The sequence below is a fragment of the Terrapene carolina genome, unplaced genomic scaffold, assembly GCF_002925995.2.
Source record: "Terrapene carolina triunguis isolate 2854851 unplaced genomic scaffold, T_m_triunguis-2.0 Scaffold58, whole genome shotgun sequence".
Classification (NCBI taxonomy): Eukaryota; Metazoa; Chordata; order Testudines; family Emydidae; genus Terrapene; species Terrapene triunguis.
The window spans coordinates 28,813,867-28,828,135 of NW_020664409.1; the positions used below are offsets into that span (position 1 = coordinate 28,813,867).

General features: G+C 44.7%; 1 protein-coding gene across 1 annotated transcript in view; it reads right to left on the reverse strand.

Moving 5' to 3' along the window:
* Positions 1–6,974: 6,974 nt before the first annotated feature.
* The window catches only part of RAB12 (RAB12, member RAS oncogene family), a 38,959-nt gene continuing 31,664 nt past the window's right edge, over positions 6,975–14,269 (reverse strand). Inside the window, exons 3-6 of the mRNA XM_024213364.3 lie at positions 14,098–14,236; positions 13,470–13,559; positions 10,578–10,682; positions 6,975–9,092 (exon numbers count right to left, since the gene is read on the reverse strand). Of these exons, the coding sequence (XP_024069132.1) occupies positions 8,979–9,092; positions 10,578–10,682; positions 13,470–13,559; positions 14,098–14,236 (448 nt within the window). The 3' untranslated portion in view covers positions 6,975–8,978. The remainder of the gene's footprint in view (positions 9,093–10,577; positions 10,683–13,469; positions 13,560–14,097; positions 14,237–14,269) is intronic.

Consider the following 14,269-nt stretch of genomic DNA (forward strand, 5'->3'; position numbering starts at 1 on the left):
CAGTGGGTAAGGCTGGGCACTCGCATGCGAGGACGATCGTCTGCTCCTCGATCTATTGGAGCGGTATGAGTCCGCCTCAGAGTCAGAAGTCTCCGAGTATGAGGACATAGGAGGGGCGGTACCTACTGTCGCCGGGGACCGGTGCCGCTGGACCGGAGAAAGTTCCCTCTGCGCTGGTGCCACTAGGGTGGCGCGGTGTGGGGAGCGCAGCGAAAGCATTGCTGGTTTGCCCCGAGATTGTAACTGGGGTCGAGCGGAATCCGGAGGTTCCCTCCACCGGTGCGGCGACACCGGCACTGGGAGGCTCAAGAGGTCTGAGGCAGCCTCGAACGCCTCCGGCGTTGATGGGAGATGCACTTCCTCTATGATGTCCGGGGATCTAGGCCTGTCCGGACTCAACCGTACCCTCTCTGGGCGGGAGTCAACGGGATAGCAGAATGGGTCTGCGGCGCGGCCTGTCCCGCAGCACTTGTGGACGGCGCCGGCTCCTTAGGAATGTTCCCTCACCGGCCTCTTCTTTTTAACCAGCACTGGCGATGGTGAACGATGTCTCACCGAGGCCGATTTCTTGTGTGCTGACTCTCTCCGGTGCCGGGGTTTGGAGGCTTTGGCCTCACGACTTATCGCTGGTGCCGGGGCACTGCGCACCAAGGATGAAGTGCTGGGTGCCGGATCGGCAGGCCCAGGGTCCGATTGTGGCCGCAGGGCCGCTTCCATTAGGAGGACTTTAAGTCTCTGCTCTCTATCTTTGAGAGTCCTGGGGCAAAATGCCCTGCAGATACTGCACCTGTCTCTTTGGTGGCTCTCCCCGAGGCACCTTAAGCACGAAGAGTGTGGGTCAGTCTTCGGCATGAATTTCCCGCACTCCCTGCAGAGTTTGAACCCTGGGGACCCGGGCATGCCCCAACGGGGCGACGAAAACTTTGGGGAAACCCCCCCAACAACTATCTATCTAAACTAACACTAAACTAACAAACTGACTAACTATTTACAACTAAGACAGAACACTGCCATGATTGCTGAAGAGCAAGCGAAGTTCTAGCTAGCCGTCACCGGCGGTAAGAAGGAACTGAGGGGGTGGAAGGTGGGCTGGCCCCTATATACAGCGCCATAAAGGCACCACTCTAGGAGGCACCGAAGCCGACCCTACAGACGCTGCTATAGTAAAATCTTCCGGCTGGCGTGCACGCGGCGCACACACACCTGCTTGGAATGGACATGAACAATCACTCGAAGAAGAACATCACATGCTTGATTAACAGTAAAGTGACCCTAGATGGGCTCGAGGCAGCTAAGATGTTAACTACCGGGTCCACACCCACCTCCACCTCCTCAGCCTGAATAGCCAGGCTCTGGGCAGCTCGTCGGAGCAGTTGCTGAAGCACCCGGTTGTCCTCCAGAGCCAGTGCCATCGAAGTCCCCGCAATGGCTTCGTCCGGCGAGGAAGAGGAGGAAGTCGCCAGCTTCCTCGCTACCCTCAGCTTCTGCAGGGTCCCACAGCACACGGTACTCGGGTTGTGTGGCCAGTGCAGATGGAGGGGGCGGCACCGTGACCGGTACTGGGGTCAACGCCGAACGATGAGGCGTGCTGGGCGGTGCCTGCGGCATCGAAGACATGGCCCCTATCGGTGCTGGTGTCTGACGAGGCGGTGCCGGATCCTGTTGAATAGGTGGCACACCCCTCTCGAACGGCGGTGCCACTGGTAGAGGCAATTGCACTGGAGCTACCGATGTTACGGAGACAGACGCAGACCTGGAGCGTGGACCGTGCACCTGCCCAGGGAGTTCAGAAAGGCCACTGGGAAGGCGGCTGCCAATGCTGCTGCCACGGCACCGGGTAAGGTTGCTGACTTCTCTGTGAAGCTGACCTCCGGCTCCTTGATCTGCTGGAGCAATAGGATTCCCCCTCTGACTCCAAGGTCTCTGAGTATGAACACCAAAGGGGGGCAGTACCCACGGCCGCCGGCGAGCGGTGCTGCGAGGCCAGGGAATGAGGAGGCACTTCCCTCTGCACCGGCGGTGCCGGAACGGTGCGAGGCGGGGACTGTGGCGCCATCGGTTAGCCCCTTGATTGGATCGGGGGCCGGGTAGTTACTGGCGGCTCTTCCTTCCAGTGCGGGTAGGCCAGCACTGGCAGACTCATCAGGTCCGAAGCCGCCTCGAACGCCTCCGGTGTCGATGGGAGGTGCACGTCCTCGCAATGGTCCAGGGACCTGGACCGGTCCGGACTCGACTGGACCCCAACAGGGGCAGGAGTCAGCGCAACCTTGGGAGGAGGCTCCAGTTGCGCAGCTTGTCCCACCACACTTGTGGACGCCACCGGCCTTTTAAGGTCCTGGTGGGGTGACCGGCTCCTCACTGGCCTCTTCTTTTTCATTGGCACCGGGGATGGTGAGCGGTGCCGCATGGAGGCCGACCTCCTATGTCCCGAGTCTCTCCGGTGCCGGGGCCTGGCATCCTTAGACTGGGCGCCTCTTCCCTTATTAGAGGTGCCGGAGCGCTGCGCACCGAGGATGAGGTACTAGGCGCTGGGTCGGCGGGTTCGGGGTCCGCAGAAGAACTCTAAGTCTCTGCTCTCTATCTTTGAGAGTCCTGGGACGGAACCCCTTGCAGATACGGCACCAATCTCTCTGGTGGCCCTCTCCGAAGCACCTCAAGCAGGAAGAGTGCGGGTCACTCTTTGGCATAAACTTCCCACAGACCGCACAGAGTTTAAACCCTGGGGACCTGGGCATGCCCCAGGAGGGGACAGGGGAACCCCCCAACAGCTAGCTAACTTACAACTAACACTAACTATAAAACTATGAGAATCAGCATTATATACACGAACTGAGACAGCTAGGCTTGCTGCAAGAGCGCAGCAAAGTTCCAGCCAGCCGTCACCGGCAGTAAGAAGGAACTGAGAGGGTGGAGGGTCGGCAGGCCCCTATATTGGGTGCCATGGAGGCACCACTCCAGGGGGCACCCAGGCCGACCTTACGGACGCTGCTAAGGGAAAATCTTCCGGCGGCGCGCACACACCTGCTTGGAATGGACATGAACAATCACTTGAAGAACTTCCTTTTATTTGTTTTAAACCTGATGCCCACTAATTTCATTTGGTGGCCCCTAGTTCTATCATCTCCCCCCTTAGTCTCCTCTTTTCCAAGCTGAAAAGTCCTAGCCTCTTTAATCTCTCCTCATATGGGATCCGTTCCAAACCCCTAATCATTTTAGTTGCCCTTCTCTGAACCTTTTCTAATGCCAGTATATCTTTTTTGAGATGAGGAGACCACATCTGTACACAGTATTCAAGATGTGGGCGTACCATGGATTTCTATAAGGGCAATAAGATATTCTGTCTTACTCTTTATTCCTTTTTGAATGATTCCCATACTTAGGCCCATCCTCCAATTTGCAACCCTGATTTGGGCAAGGAGTTTTAATTAGTCAGAACAAGTGTCCTGGAATCCAGGGATTAACCCAGCTAACAAAATCTGTATCTGTTGTCTGGTGGGACAGTACTGCTAGCTCTTGATGCCAGAATCACGGACCTTTCAGCTAGTCCCTCTGCCTTTCCATATACCATGAGATCTGCTAGAGCAGGAGGATCTGCAATGGCCCCACTTTTTCCAGGGGGAGGAGGCTAGAGCGCAAGGAACATCTGAACAGATTCCTGTTCCTAGTCTAAACTCAAGCCTGATCTACATTAGAGTTAGGTCAACATAAGCTGCCGTATGTCAACCTAACTCTAAGTGTCTACGCTAAAATGTAGCTCCCACCGATGCAACTTGCCCACTACACTGACTTAATAATGCCACCTCCACAAGTAGTTAGGTTGATGTAGTGTCAGGGTAGACACTCCGTTGCTTACATTGACTGTTGCTGCTTTTCAGAAACAGTCCCACAATGTCCCACGCTGGCAGTTAAATCGGTGCAAGCGCTCCTGGTGAGGACATAGACTGCTGACACAAGGAACGTAGTGTGTACGTGTAAAACCGATTAAATTACTGCAGTGGCGGTATGTCGATGTAACTTAGGTTGCTTTAATTTTGTAGTGTAGACTTGCCCTCAGTATTCTCTGCACTCCTCCAAATGAGTTGATTTCCTTCCTGAACTCTGCTTGATGCATTTGGGGTTGAGAAGGAGGGCAGGCAGGTCAGGGAAAGAGAGAGGAGGTGCAGATATGTACCACATTAGCTTTCCACTTCCCCACCCCCACATCTGTGTATTTGAGGGAGGAAATACCATCCGTTAAGATAACATCCTCCTTTCGTGTTTGATTAGGTGAGCCTGGGAATTGATTTACTGAAGATAAAGATCAAACTCTTTGCCTACCACTGCAAACTGCTTATTGCCATGTTAGGGAGACAAGGTGGGTGACACAATATATCTTTTACTGGACGTCTGTTGGTGACAGAGAAGCTTTCCAGCCACACACAGCTCTTCTTCAGGTCTGGGAAAGAATTCCTAGTGTCACAGCAAAATGCAAGGTGGAACAGCATAAGTAGTTAGCACACATTGTAAGGGACCATTCAAAGTACAGTAGCTTGTTACCTCTTTTTGCCCTGTGACTTGAGAGGAGCGTAAATTCATTACTCTGCTATACACCAAAAATCCATGGACTGAACAGAGACACTGGATTTATGGCTTATTACAACAATTTGTAACCCACTAACAACCCTTTCTCTTAGACCCATTAACACCTCTGTAGTACATAGGACAATCTGGACTAGTCCCTTACAATACGTACTAAACTACTTGCACTAAACCTGGTGGTTTTCACCCTGTGGTCCGCAGACTCGAAGGCTATGTCTACATTAGAGAGCTTACAGTGGCACAGCTGTACTGATGCAGATATGCCGCTGCAAGATCTCCTACATAGCTGCTCTGTTCTGGCAGGAGAGAGCTCTTCCATCGACAATTAAACCACCCCCAATGAGCGGCAGTAACTATGTTGGCGGGAGAAACTCTCCCACCGATATAGCACGGAGCACACTACCAGTTATGCCAGCAAAACTTGTCCCTCAGGGGGGTGTTTTCTTCACGCCCCTGAGTGACATAAGTGGTAGTGAGGGCATGGCTTAAGGCAGTGATACTCAGACTGAGGCTCATGAGCTGCAAGTGGCTTTGGCCTGACTCAGTATGGCGGTTCTTATGTTCTTAATAGAACAGAGTCTGTGTCTAGACAGCATAGCTGTGATTGTCACTAGAGATCTGATAGGCCTGTGAACCTTTTCCAAACCATAACCCTTGTTTCAACAAAGAAATTTCAGGACTGCCTTTCCAGATTCAGAACTCTCCTCCCATCTAGATATAAAGAAATTATGTATTCATAAGCCAGAGGCTGAGTACCACCTACTAGGCAACTAATTTCTAAGTCCATTATAGTAAATGCAACGAAATGTTGCATCTATCTCAGAACATGCTTTTCAGTTATCACAGATGTGAGATTTACAATGCTATTAGAACAGTAGCATTCGATTCAATCTGAAGGTAGAACATGTTGGACAAAATCCTAGCTCCACTGAAGTTGGTAGCAAAATACCCATTTATTTCAATGGACCCAAGATTTAACCCATTATTGCAAAGAGGTCAAGGGGCCATAATTACTTTGGGGCAGATTCTCTGCCATTCCACTCTTTTGTGGCACTCCTGGGTGGGGTTCTGCTGCCTTTGCACTAGTTGATTCCTCCAGCACGGAGGAATCCCCAGTGGCCAAAGGAGCTAGCATAACTGGCTGCCTTGCCTCCCCTCCCTGCAGCACCTAGTGCAGAGAACATACTGGGGTGGAGAGGTGTCTGAGGGGAGCAGAAATGGCAATGTGTGCTATGACCCCAATTAGTCAAGGCTGGTGCATGGTTCCTTGAGAAATGAATCAGCTGATGCAAATGACAGCTGCTCTAACCAGTGGGGGATCTGAAGGAGAGAATCAGGGACATGTAGCTGGTTCCCAGCTTCTCTTCCCCCTCCTCCACTCAGGATACCCAGGTAGTTGTGTAGCGGAGGGGAGCAGTCCTTTCTTAGGTGCTCAGCTAGGCTTAGGCAGAACCAGTTACGCTCCCATCAATTCTGTTCTCCCTCCTGTCCAGTGCAACAGCCAGCCAGCAGATGATCTACTGAGAAGCTAGAGCAGGGAAGGGACAGCAGCTGCTTAGAACAGTGGTTTTCAAACTTTTTTTCTGGGGACCTAGTTGAAGAAAATTGTTGATGCCCGTGACCCAACGGAGCTGGGGATGAGGAGTTTGGGGTGTGGGAAGGGCTCCAGGTTTCAGGGGAGGGGTTCAGGGCTGGGGCAGGGGCGTGGGGTTGGGGTACGGACTTACCTCCAGCAGCTCCCGATCAGCGGCAGGCTTCCCGCCTGTCTTGGCACCAAGGATAGCGCTGTGCCCCGGAAGCGGCCAGCAGCAGGTCTGGCCCCTAGGCGGAGGCGCACAAGCAGCTTTGCGCGACTCTCGCCCGTAGGCACTACGTTCCTGCCGGTGCTGAGAGCAGGGGCAGCGCATGGAGCCCCGTGGCCCCCCTGCCTAGAAGCTGGATCCGCTGCTGGCTGCTTCCAGGGCGCAGCGCGGTGTCAGAACAGGTAGGCACTAGCCTGTCTTAGCTGGGCAGCACCGCCAATGGGACTTTTAACGTCCCGGTTGGCGGTTCTGACCAGAGCGACCCAGTGCCTGACATGCCGTGACCCTGTACTGGTTCGCAACCCGAACTTTGAAAAACGCTGGCTTAGAGGGCTCCTGACTCACAGAGGTGTTCCTAAAGCTACAGCGGAAGTGGTAGGAGGCAGTGTCCTTTCTGTCCTCCCTGTAACCATCAGGTTAATGCAGACTATTTAAAAATCACAGTCAAAGGCTCAGGAAACATTTTCAATTAATAAATGAAAGTTATTACAGTTACCCTCAAAGGTCACAACTGGGACAGCCCTGTATTCAAATGCCTCCATTACATAAAGAAACAATAGTACATAATTACACGATAAAAAAAGTTTATCTAAGTCAGTTTTCTTAATTTTTATTAAATTCAAAAATTGCAGAAAAAATTCACAACAAATTTCTAAATACAGGTAAAAACAAGTCAGCTGAAATAATCGTTGTCAAGTTAAAACTTATTTTTCCATAACTTTCCCTTCCTTGCTATTGCCCACAGTACCTTCAGAAATCCTACAAATGCTATAGAAAATGGTGGATTTCATCTGTTAGTATTAGAGTAAACCACAAGTTCACTATGTAAAAACAGCTAACCATTTAGGCACAAGGTGGCAGAAGACATAAGTACAATTTTCAACCAGGCTTCCTCAGTTTGTTAGTTGAAACTGTATGTGCCAAACATGTGTTCCCTGCACAGTATTGTGTGCAGAATGTAATAACTTATTCAGCAGCCCTACAGCTCTAAGATCCTTTGGGCAAAGTATAAATTACCACCAATTATTTTGAGTGCTTTGTTCCTTCCAGAAAACTCACGAGAAACCAGAGAAGTCCGGGGTATACATTATTATGTCTGCGTAAATGTTTAGGGTGGAACAATGGCAAAATTGGTAAGATATTTCAGACACCAGAGAATAAAAAAAGTAGTGATAAGCTATATTTTGCAAAAGATTGGTTTACATTTGTGTCCCCATGGGTCATAAATAGTTTTGCTACTGCCTCCCAAGATGTCACGAAAAGCAGTCACATGCCATGACAGAATACCAATTTGGCTAGATCATCCCAATAGTGCAGTATTCAAGGCAAGCTATTAATGCGCCTTGTTTTTCCTATCTTGAAAAATAAATGTAAAGGCTGAGAATCAGATCTTTATAAGGAATTTTTTTTTAAAAGCTGTTCTATATCACTGATTTTACCTTTTGTCCACCATCAGGTATATTTGCCATTCTAATAACAGGTGCAGCTCCGCTGTCATTCATAAATACAAAATTTTATTTGCATTTCATTAGTTTAGAAAGATCACAATGCTTTTCAATACCACAACATTCAGGACACAGCAAGTTATTCGAATATGTAACTACTGATTTACCACGACTAAACTAAACAGTGCATTGTAATAAAAGATATACCAAAGATATAGTTCACAAAGTCATTATCAGACAAAAACCTAACACAGTATATGCTTGATGGGAATAATTTCCACCATTAGGGAAGAAAAATGGTTTTCCATAAACCCCTCCCACCCACCTAGATGTTCAGACAAATACACATATATATTCCCTCAACACAGGAAAATGTATTAAATTCCTTTTAAAAAGAATTTGTCTAGGACAGCAGCATTGCTTTTCATACCATCTTTTAGAATTCAAAATACATCTCCACTTTTCTTGCAACCTAGCTTATGTTTAAGCAGAAAATTAAATGTGTGAGTTGACACTGCACCCTTAGAATTGCACCAAATGTGATGTCTTAATACACAAAGCAATGGTCTACTATTAAACATAATAAATAATTAGACAGATTGCTGGAAATTACAAGTAGCTTTGCTGTAGATCTAGTCAGCTGAAGATGCTACAGCTCCACCACACTCCCCCCCCCCAAAAAAAAAAAAATCATCTGAATATATTAAAGGAAACAATGAAGGTTATGGAAGCTTTGTACATAAAGTTTTCAGTTTTAAAAAAATTCATCTTTAAAATAGTTAGCAAAGCACCATATACTTATCTTCATACAAGAAGAGCTTCTGCTTGCCTGTTTATAATAACAAGGACTATTACAATATTTATGTCAAGAATAAGTATAGATTTAATTTCTCCTCCTCCTAGACTTGGAGTGTGGCAGTTCCCCCTATACTGTACAATATTTATAACACTACGGTGATGAATGAAATATACTATTTTGGGGAAGAGGGGCAATATTTAACTGTTGCAACTGAATCTTACACAGGATTGCATATTTGCATATTTACAAATAAGTGTGTAGTTCTGACTTGAAAAACAAAGTGCAACACGAAACTGCCAAATGATTGTAGTGCAGACCCTTTCTTCTCTCTCCCACTCTGTATGAAGCAACAAGTCAACAGCAACGGACGTGTGGTCTCGGCGGAGGCAGTTCAGGTGGGATTTCTGGCTCTGGTTGCAGGGACAGTATACTGTTGGACAACTCATTCCTCATAATATCCAGAGGCATCTTTAAAAAAAAAAAAAAGTCTATAAATGATTACCTGCACTGAACTTTTTAGTTTATTTCAATTGAAAAGAAAAGCTGCAGAACTAATGCTCAGCTAAAATATTAACGTAAGGACCCCAACATAAAAATATTTCAATTACCACTTTCAAAGAGAAAGAAAAAGTTACAAATCAGTGTTAAAAATACAATATTGCTATGTTGACAAATAGAAGCATGGAACAATTCATATGTTATGAAGGAAATATACTTAATTTGGGGAGAAGTTTTCATGTAGCCAGTTTGTCAATTATAGAGAATGTATTTTAAAGTTTTTAATATTCCAGAAGCGTTATCTATGTGAAGCATGTGCAATTTATTGAATTAAACATAATGCTTGGAGAGCAAATTAAATCTGCGGAATTCCTAATTTTGCCTCAAATTTAGGTGGCCTTGGACAAATCAGCCAGTCTTCTCTGTGTCCTGGCTTCCATATCTGTAAAATGGGGATAATACTTGCCTACCTCTTGGGGTATGGATTAATTTGTCTATAACTCTTTCAGAAGTGCTAAGTAGTATTGTAGACCACCTATAAGGAACTGTGTATGGCAGATTGCATGGATAAGATTCAAGATCACAAATAATCCTGTAGTTTAAAGAGGTACACTAATAAGTAATATACATAAAATGAAGTTGTTGCCTTCTAGTGTTAACGTAGTGGTTCAGACTAAGAATAGCCTCATTTGTGTTAAACTATCTCCATAGAGAAAGACTAAACACTTGCATTGTTTTAGGGTGTCTGAAAATACAAAAAGTAACATTTCTATCAGGTGACCATAATTTTTTGAAAGACAGCTCACCATGATTTACACTGATACTAATAATACTCACTTACATAACACAACTCAGCCAGGATTGTACCGCCCTTTCCGAAGGTGGATAACAGTTATAGCCATTGTATAGATAGGGAAAGGCTCTCCTATATTGAAGCCAGCAGTAAACAGAAGACAGGGTCTCTATTCTCTGCTCTGATGCTCTAGCCTCTGGACTATGCTGTAGACAGAAGCTCTGGTCTGCAAACATACCAGGGATGATTCTCTCTCGCTAGTTGACATATAAGTTGCTGACTACTTGTTTTTCCAGCCCTTTGTAGTTCTTCTCTCTCATTTCAATTTAAGGATGAACATTTATTTCTGCTTTGTCCTAAGTCAATTCCCCAAATCAGTCTCAATTAACGTATGGCAACAAATGGAAGCAGGCAAATGCAGTCAGCTACTGAACTATGGTCTAAAATGAAGTTACCGTGCAGAGAAGCACACACAAAAATTTCAACCGCCGTGCAGTGTTTAGCTGCTACTGAAGAGCTGAAGGATAGCAGATGGTTCTCAAGCTGCATGCTGGCACCTCCAAACTAAGTCAAAATTTTACTTGCCATTATGTGCTCTGAACAAATACTGGTACCAGCAGTAGTTAAATATAGTCCCCATCTCCACAGTACATACATATTACCTTTTTCAGGATGTCATCTACAAGTTTCAGAAATATTTCATCCACATTAAAATTATCCTTGGCACTTGCTTCACAGAACCGCATCCCAGTTATTTGCTGTGCAAACTGATGGAAATAAATAAAGTAACTACATGAAGCTGGATTTTTTTTTAAGAGATTAAAAGAAAAACTGTACTTGACAAAATATGAGCAAAACTGAATCTAGTGTCACATTAGATCCATTTGAGTCAACTTCAGTTCTGCAAGATATTTTTTCTCTTCCCATTCTGTTTTGAAGAGTGTAATCAGTGTGTAAAAATTTAAGCTGTCTTTAATACATTCCGTTAGTTTACCATGTCAAGACGAAATCAAGAAATAACTGAAAACCAAATAATGAAATGTCATTAATGAAAAGATAAATGTTAGCTCAACCATGAAACCACACATACAAAAACGTGACTTAGTGTGCTGAATACACAGCTCATACAGAGAACATTTCAGTTCATATATTTATGTTTGTTTTGTTTTATTTCTTTTCATTTGCTTTTAGATGAAGTTGATGCTCTTGAAAATGAGTAACTAGCAGCACTAGAAAATGCCAGGATTAATGCAAGCATATATGCTCCGTGGCTTTGGAACAGCTTGCCAGGCAGACTTAACCCAGGGCTATGGTTCCATCTCATTCCATGGAGGATTTCAAAATTGTGGGAATTTGTTCTGAATTGGAATGAAATCAGATTTGGAAATAGCAAAATCCTCTTGGAAGTGGAATACCTCCACTCAGCTCTAAGAAATTCAAAAGGAAAAATGCAAAGCTCTCAGGGACTCCATGCACCCGAACTTTAATATCATCTCACCTGAACACCATGCCTACCCATTCTTATTCTATGACACATCCATGTAAAAAAATACACACACACTTAGGTTCAAACACGAGAAAAAGCATTTTCAAAATTGCAGTTAGAAGATGCTCAGTTAAGAGTACCCTTGTTACTTTGTTTTCATATAAGTTGGTAATGAACTACAAAGAGGTTTTCAATCTTAGTGCCTTGAGCTAAGCAGCACTTATGGTCTGCTGCATTAATACACCAAATTTTCAGAAAATATTTGGGTACATATTTAACTTCTTCCAAAGGACAAATTATTCACATGTCCCTTTATGCCTTCACATCATGCACTTACATACTTAGCCCCTAAACAATTCCAGAATATCAGAAGAGGAGTTTTTCAAGTAAAAACACAAGGCGAAACTTTTTTTTTTTTTTTTTTTAAATCAAACAGCTATCAGCTAGTATTTATCTGGATTTCCCCTAAGATTACTGCAGTCTGTTTTAGAAATATCTCTCCCCCTCCAGTGCTCTGTCCACAGTATCCTCCAGAAGTCATGCCATGACAATACTTTACATCTTATAACAAGAACTCTTCCCCCCCCCCCCATCCCCAATTAACAAATATGGAGAGCCAATGTCAACAGTGCATTAGCTTTCAGCAGCACCTTTGTGCTCATTTCCAACACATGGATAGCATGACAGGTTACATAATCTTTATTTTGTGCATTGTCAAAGCCTGGATTTTGAAAAGCTGTCTTCACATTCCAAAATCTTCCCAGGTTGGTCTGATGTCTCTAGAATTTCAGGAGACATTCAAACGATTCTCTTCCATAGAAAACCAACCTTACACACCCTGAGCACTGTGGGTACATATGGTTAGTCTCCTGGATAGTAACCTACTGGAAGAGATGCCAGGGGTTGATTTCATGGTCTGGTTTTCTCACAGCTTGAAGTGATCAGGAGCAATTTGGAAGAGGCTGAAATAGCAGATTGAACCTAAACAGAAGTCCAGCAATGGATAAGTCCCCCTTGGAAAATTATTACAGTGGAAATTAGGTGCATTCACCTATACTTCTTTTTACAGAAGAAAATGCTCTTCCTTTTTGGAGTTTAAGATTCCTGGAGAAGTCATGCCAGTGAGGAAGAAATGGATCATGATCACTTTGACTCAATAATAGGTATGTAATGATCCAGACAAGGAGCCAATTCTCGAGTCTAGCCCAAGCTGTGCTCAATACAGAAGTCGCTTAAAGCCAATTTTGTGCTTCACTAATCTCGGGACAGTCAGGAGCTACTCTGGTCCCTCATATAAGTTAGAGCAGTTTAATGGATGCTTTAACCTACACCAGCTGTAACAAGCCCCCAGAGGTCATTTGCTGGCCCTGAGCACAAGATGCCACAACCTCCCTCCCTCCCCTTCAGCGAGGGAATGGAAAGGGCAGCCTATAGTCAGTTCTACACCAGCTGAGGATGTGAGGGGAATCTTCAGCTGATTTCTCCAACACTTCATGCTACTTTGGGGTTCTGAGGATCCAGCCCAAGTTAGTACCTTCTAATTTCCTCTGTTTCTTTAGGGCAAGATGATATTCCTTACATTAAAGAAACACACCTGAGTATGTTCTGTAATACCTGGTATAAGCTTAAAAGCAGATTTTGGTAGAATAATGTATGCTTAAAACACTGTATGTCTTCTATAACTCTAAGGGTATGAAGGAGAGTAGTATCATAGATGCAACATCAAAGCAGTGTCCCTGCTGTAGGTACTTGTTTATAGCAAAGGCAGTACAACTGTTGTTTTTAATCAAACACTAAGTTAGAAAAAAAGGTTTCTCCTTTTTACCTAATTAACTTTTCCCTCTCTCCCCTCAAAGAGTCAGGTATTTTTCAAGGGGCAATGTGATTCCACTCAATGCTTGCCTGGCTTGGAATTTCAACCATCATTAGATTTATCTCAAACTTGCAAAAGATTCAGCACAGTCCAAACTTACAGCTGTACATTCTTCACAATTCCAATATGAGCCCACAACCACCTTCTTTCACCATCACTAAAGGATGTTAATGATTTGATTCCACCTGCTCTTACCTTTTCTCCCTGTTGTCGAGTAATCTCTCTGTCAACTTCACAGTCCAACTTATTTCCAACCAGTAGAAGCTCTGCATCTTCTGAGGCATACTGAATACAGAAAAATACGGTATTTCTAGTTAACTACATCCACAAACGTAAGATTTTTACACTGTTAGTAAAAACTAATACTGATGTACCTGCATGAGTTCTGTATCATCAAAGCTTTGTACAAACATTATCTCAAGGATATATATCCTTATTTCTTTCTGCTTCTAAACACATTCCATAATACCACATGAGAAATATACCTGAGTTTCCCATAGAGGGACTATTGTGGCCTTAATGCAAAGAAGGTAAACAGAATGCATGGTTTTCCAGTGCACAGATGGGTGCCCAAATCTATGCACATTTCTGACAACACTGATGACAGCAATTTTAGTTCACAGAAGTCAGCAGAAGAATAAGAATAAGCACACAAAATAAATGCTTGCTAAAAGAATGAAGTGGAAATCCATAGCAAAAGAATTTAAGTTTTTAATCTAAGGTTTTTTACAAAACCACACTGTAAAAATGTAATTTAATAGTGTCCCTTTCATAAAGCATTACATATACTGTATTTTCTATTTTCAGAGAAATTGGAGCCTACCTTATCAATCATTTTCATCCATTTTGGTAAATCCTCAAATGTCTCCTTCTTGGTGATATCATACACCAATATGATTCCCTTGGCACTTCTGTAATAAGCTGAGGTAATGCTGTTGAATCTCTCCTGACCTGCTGTGTCCCTAAAGAGTAGCAGCAAACATTGGTGGAAGTAT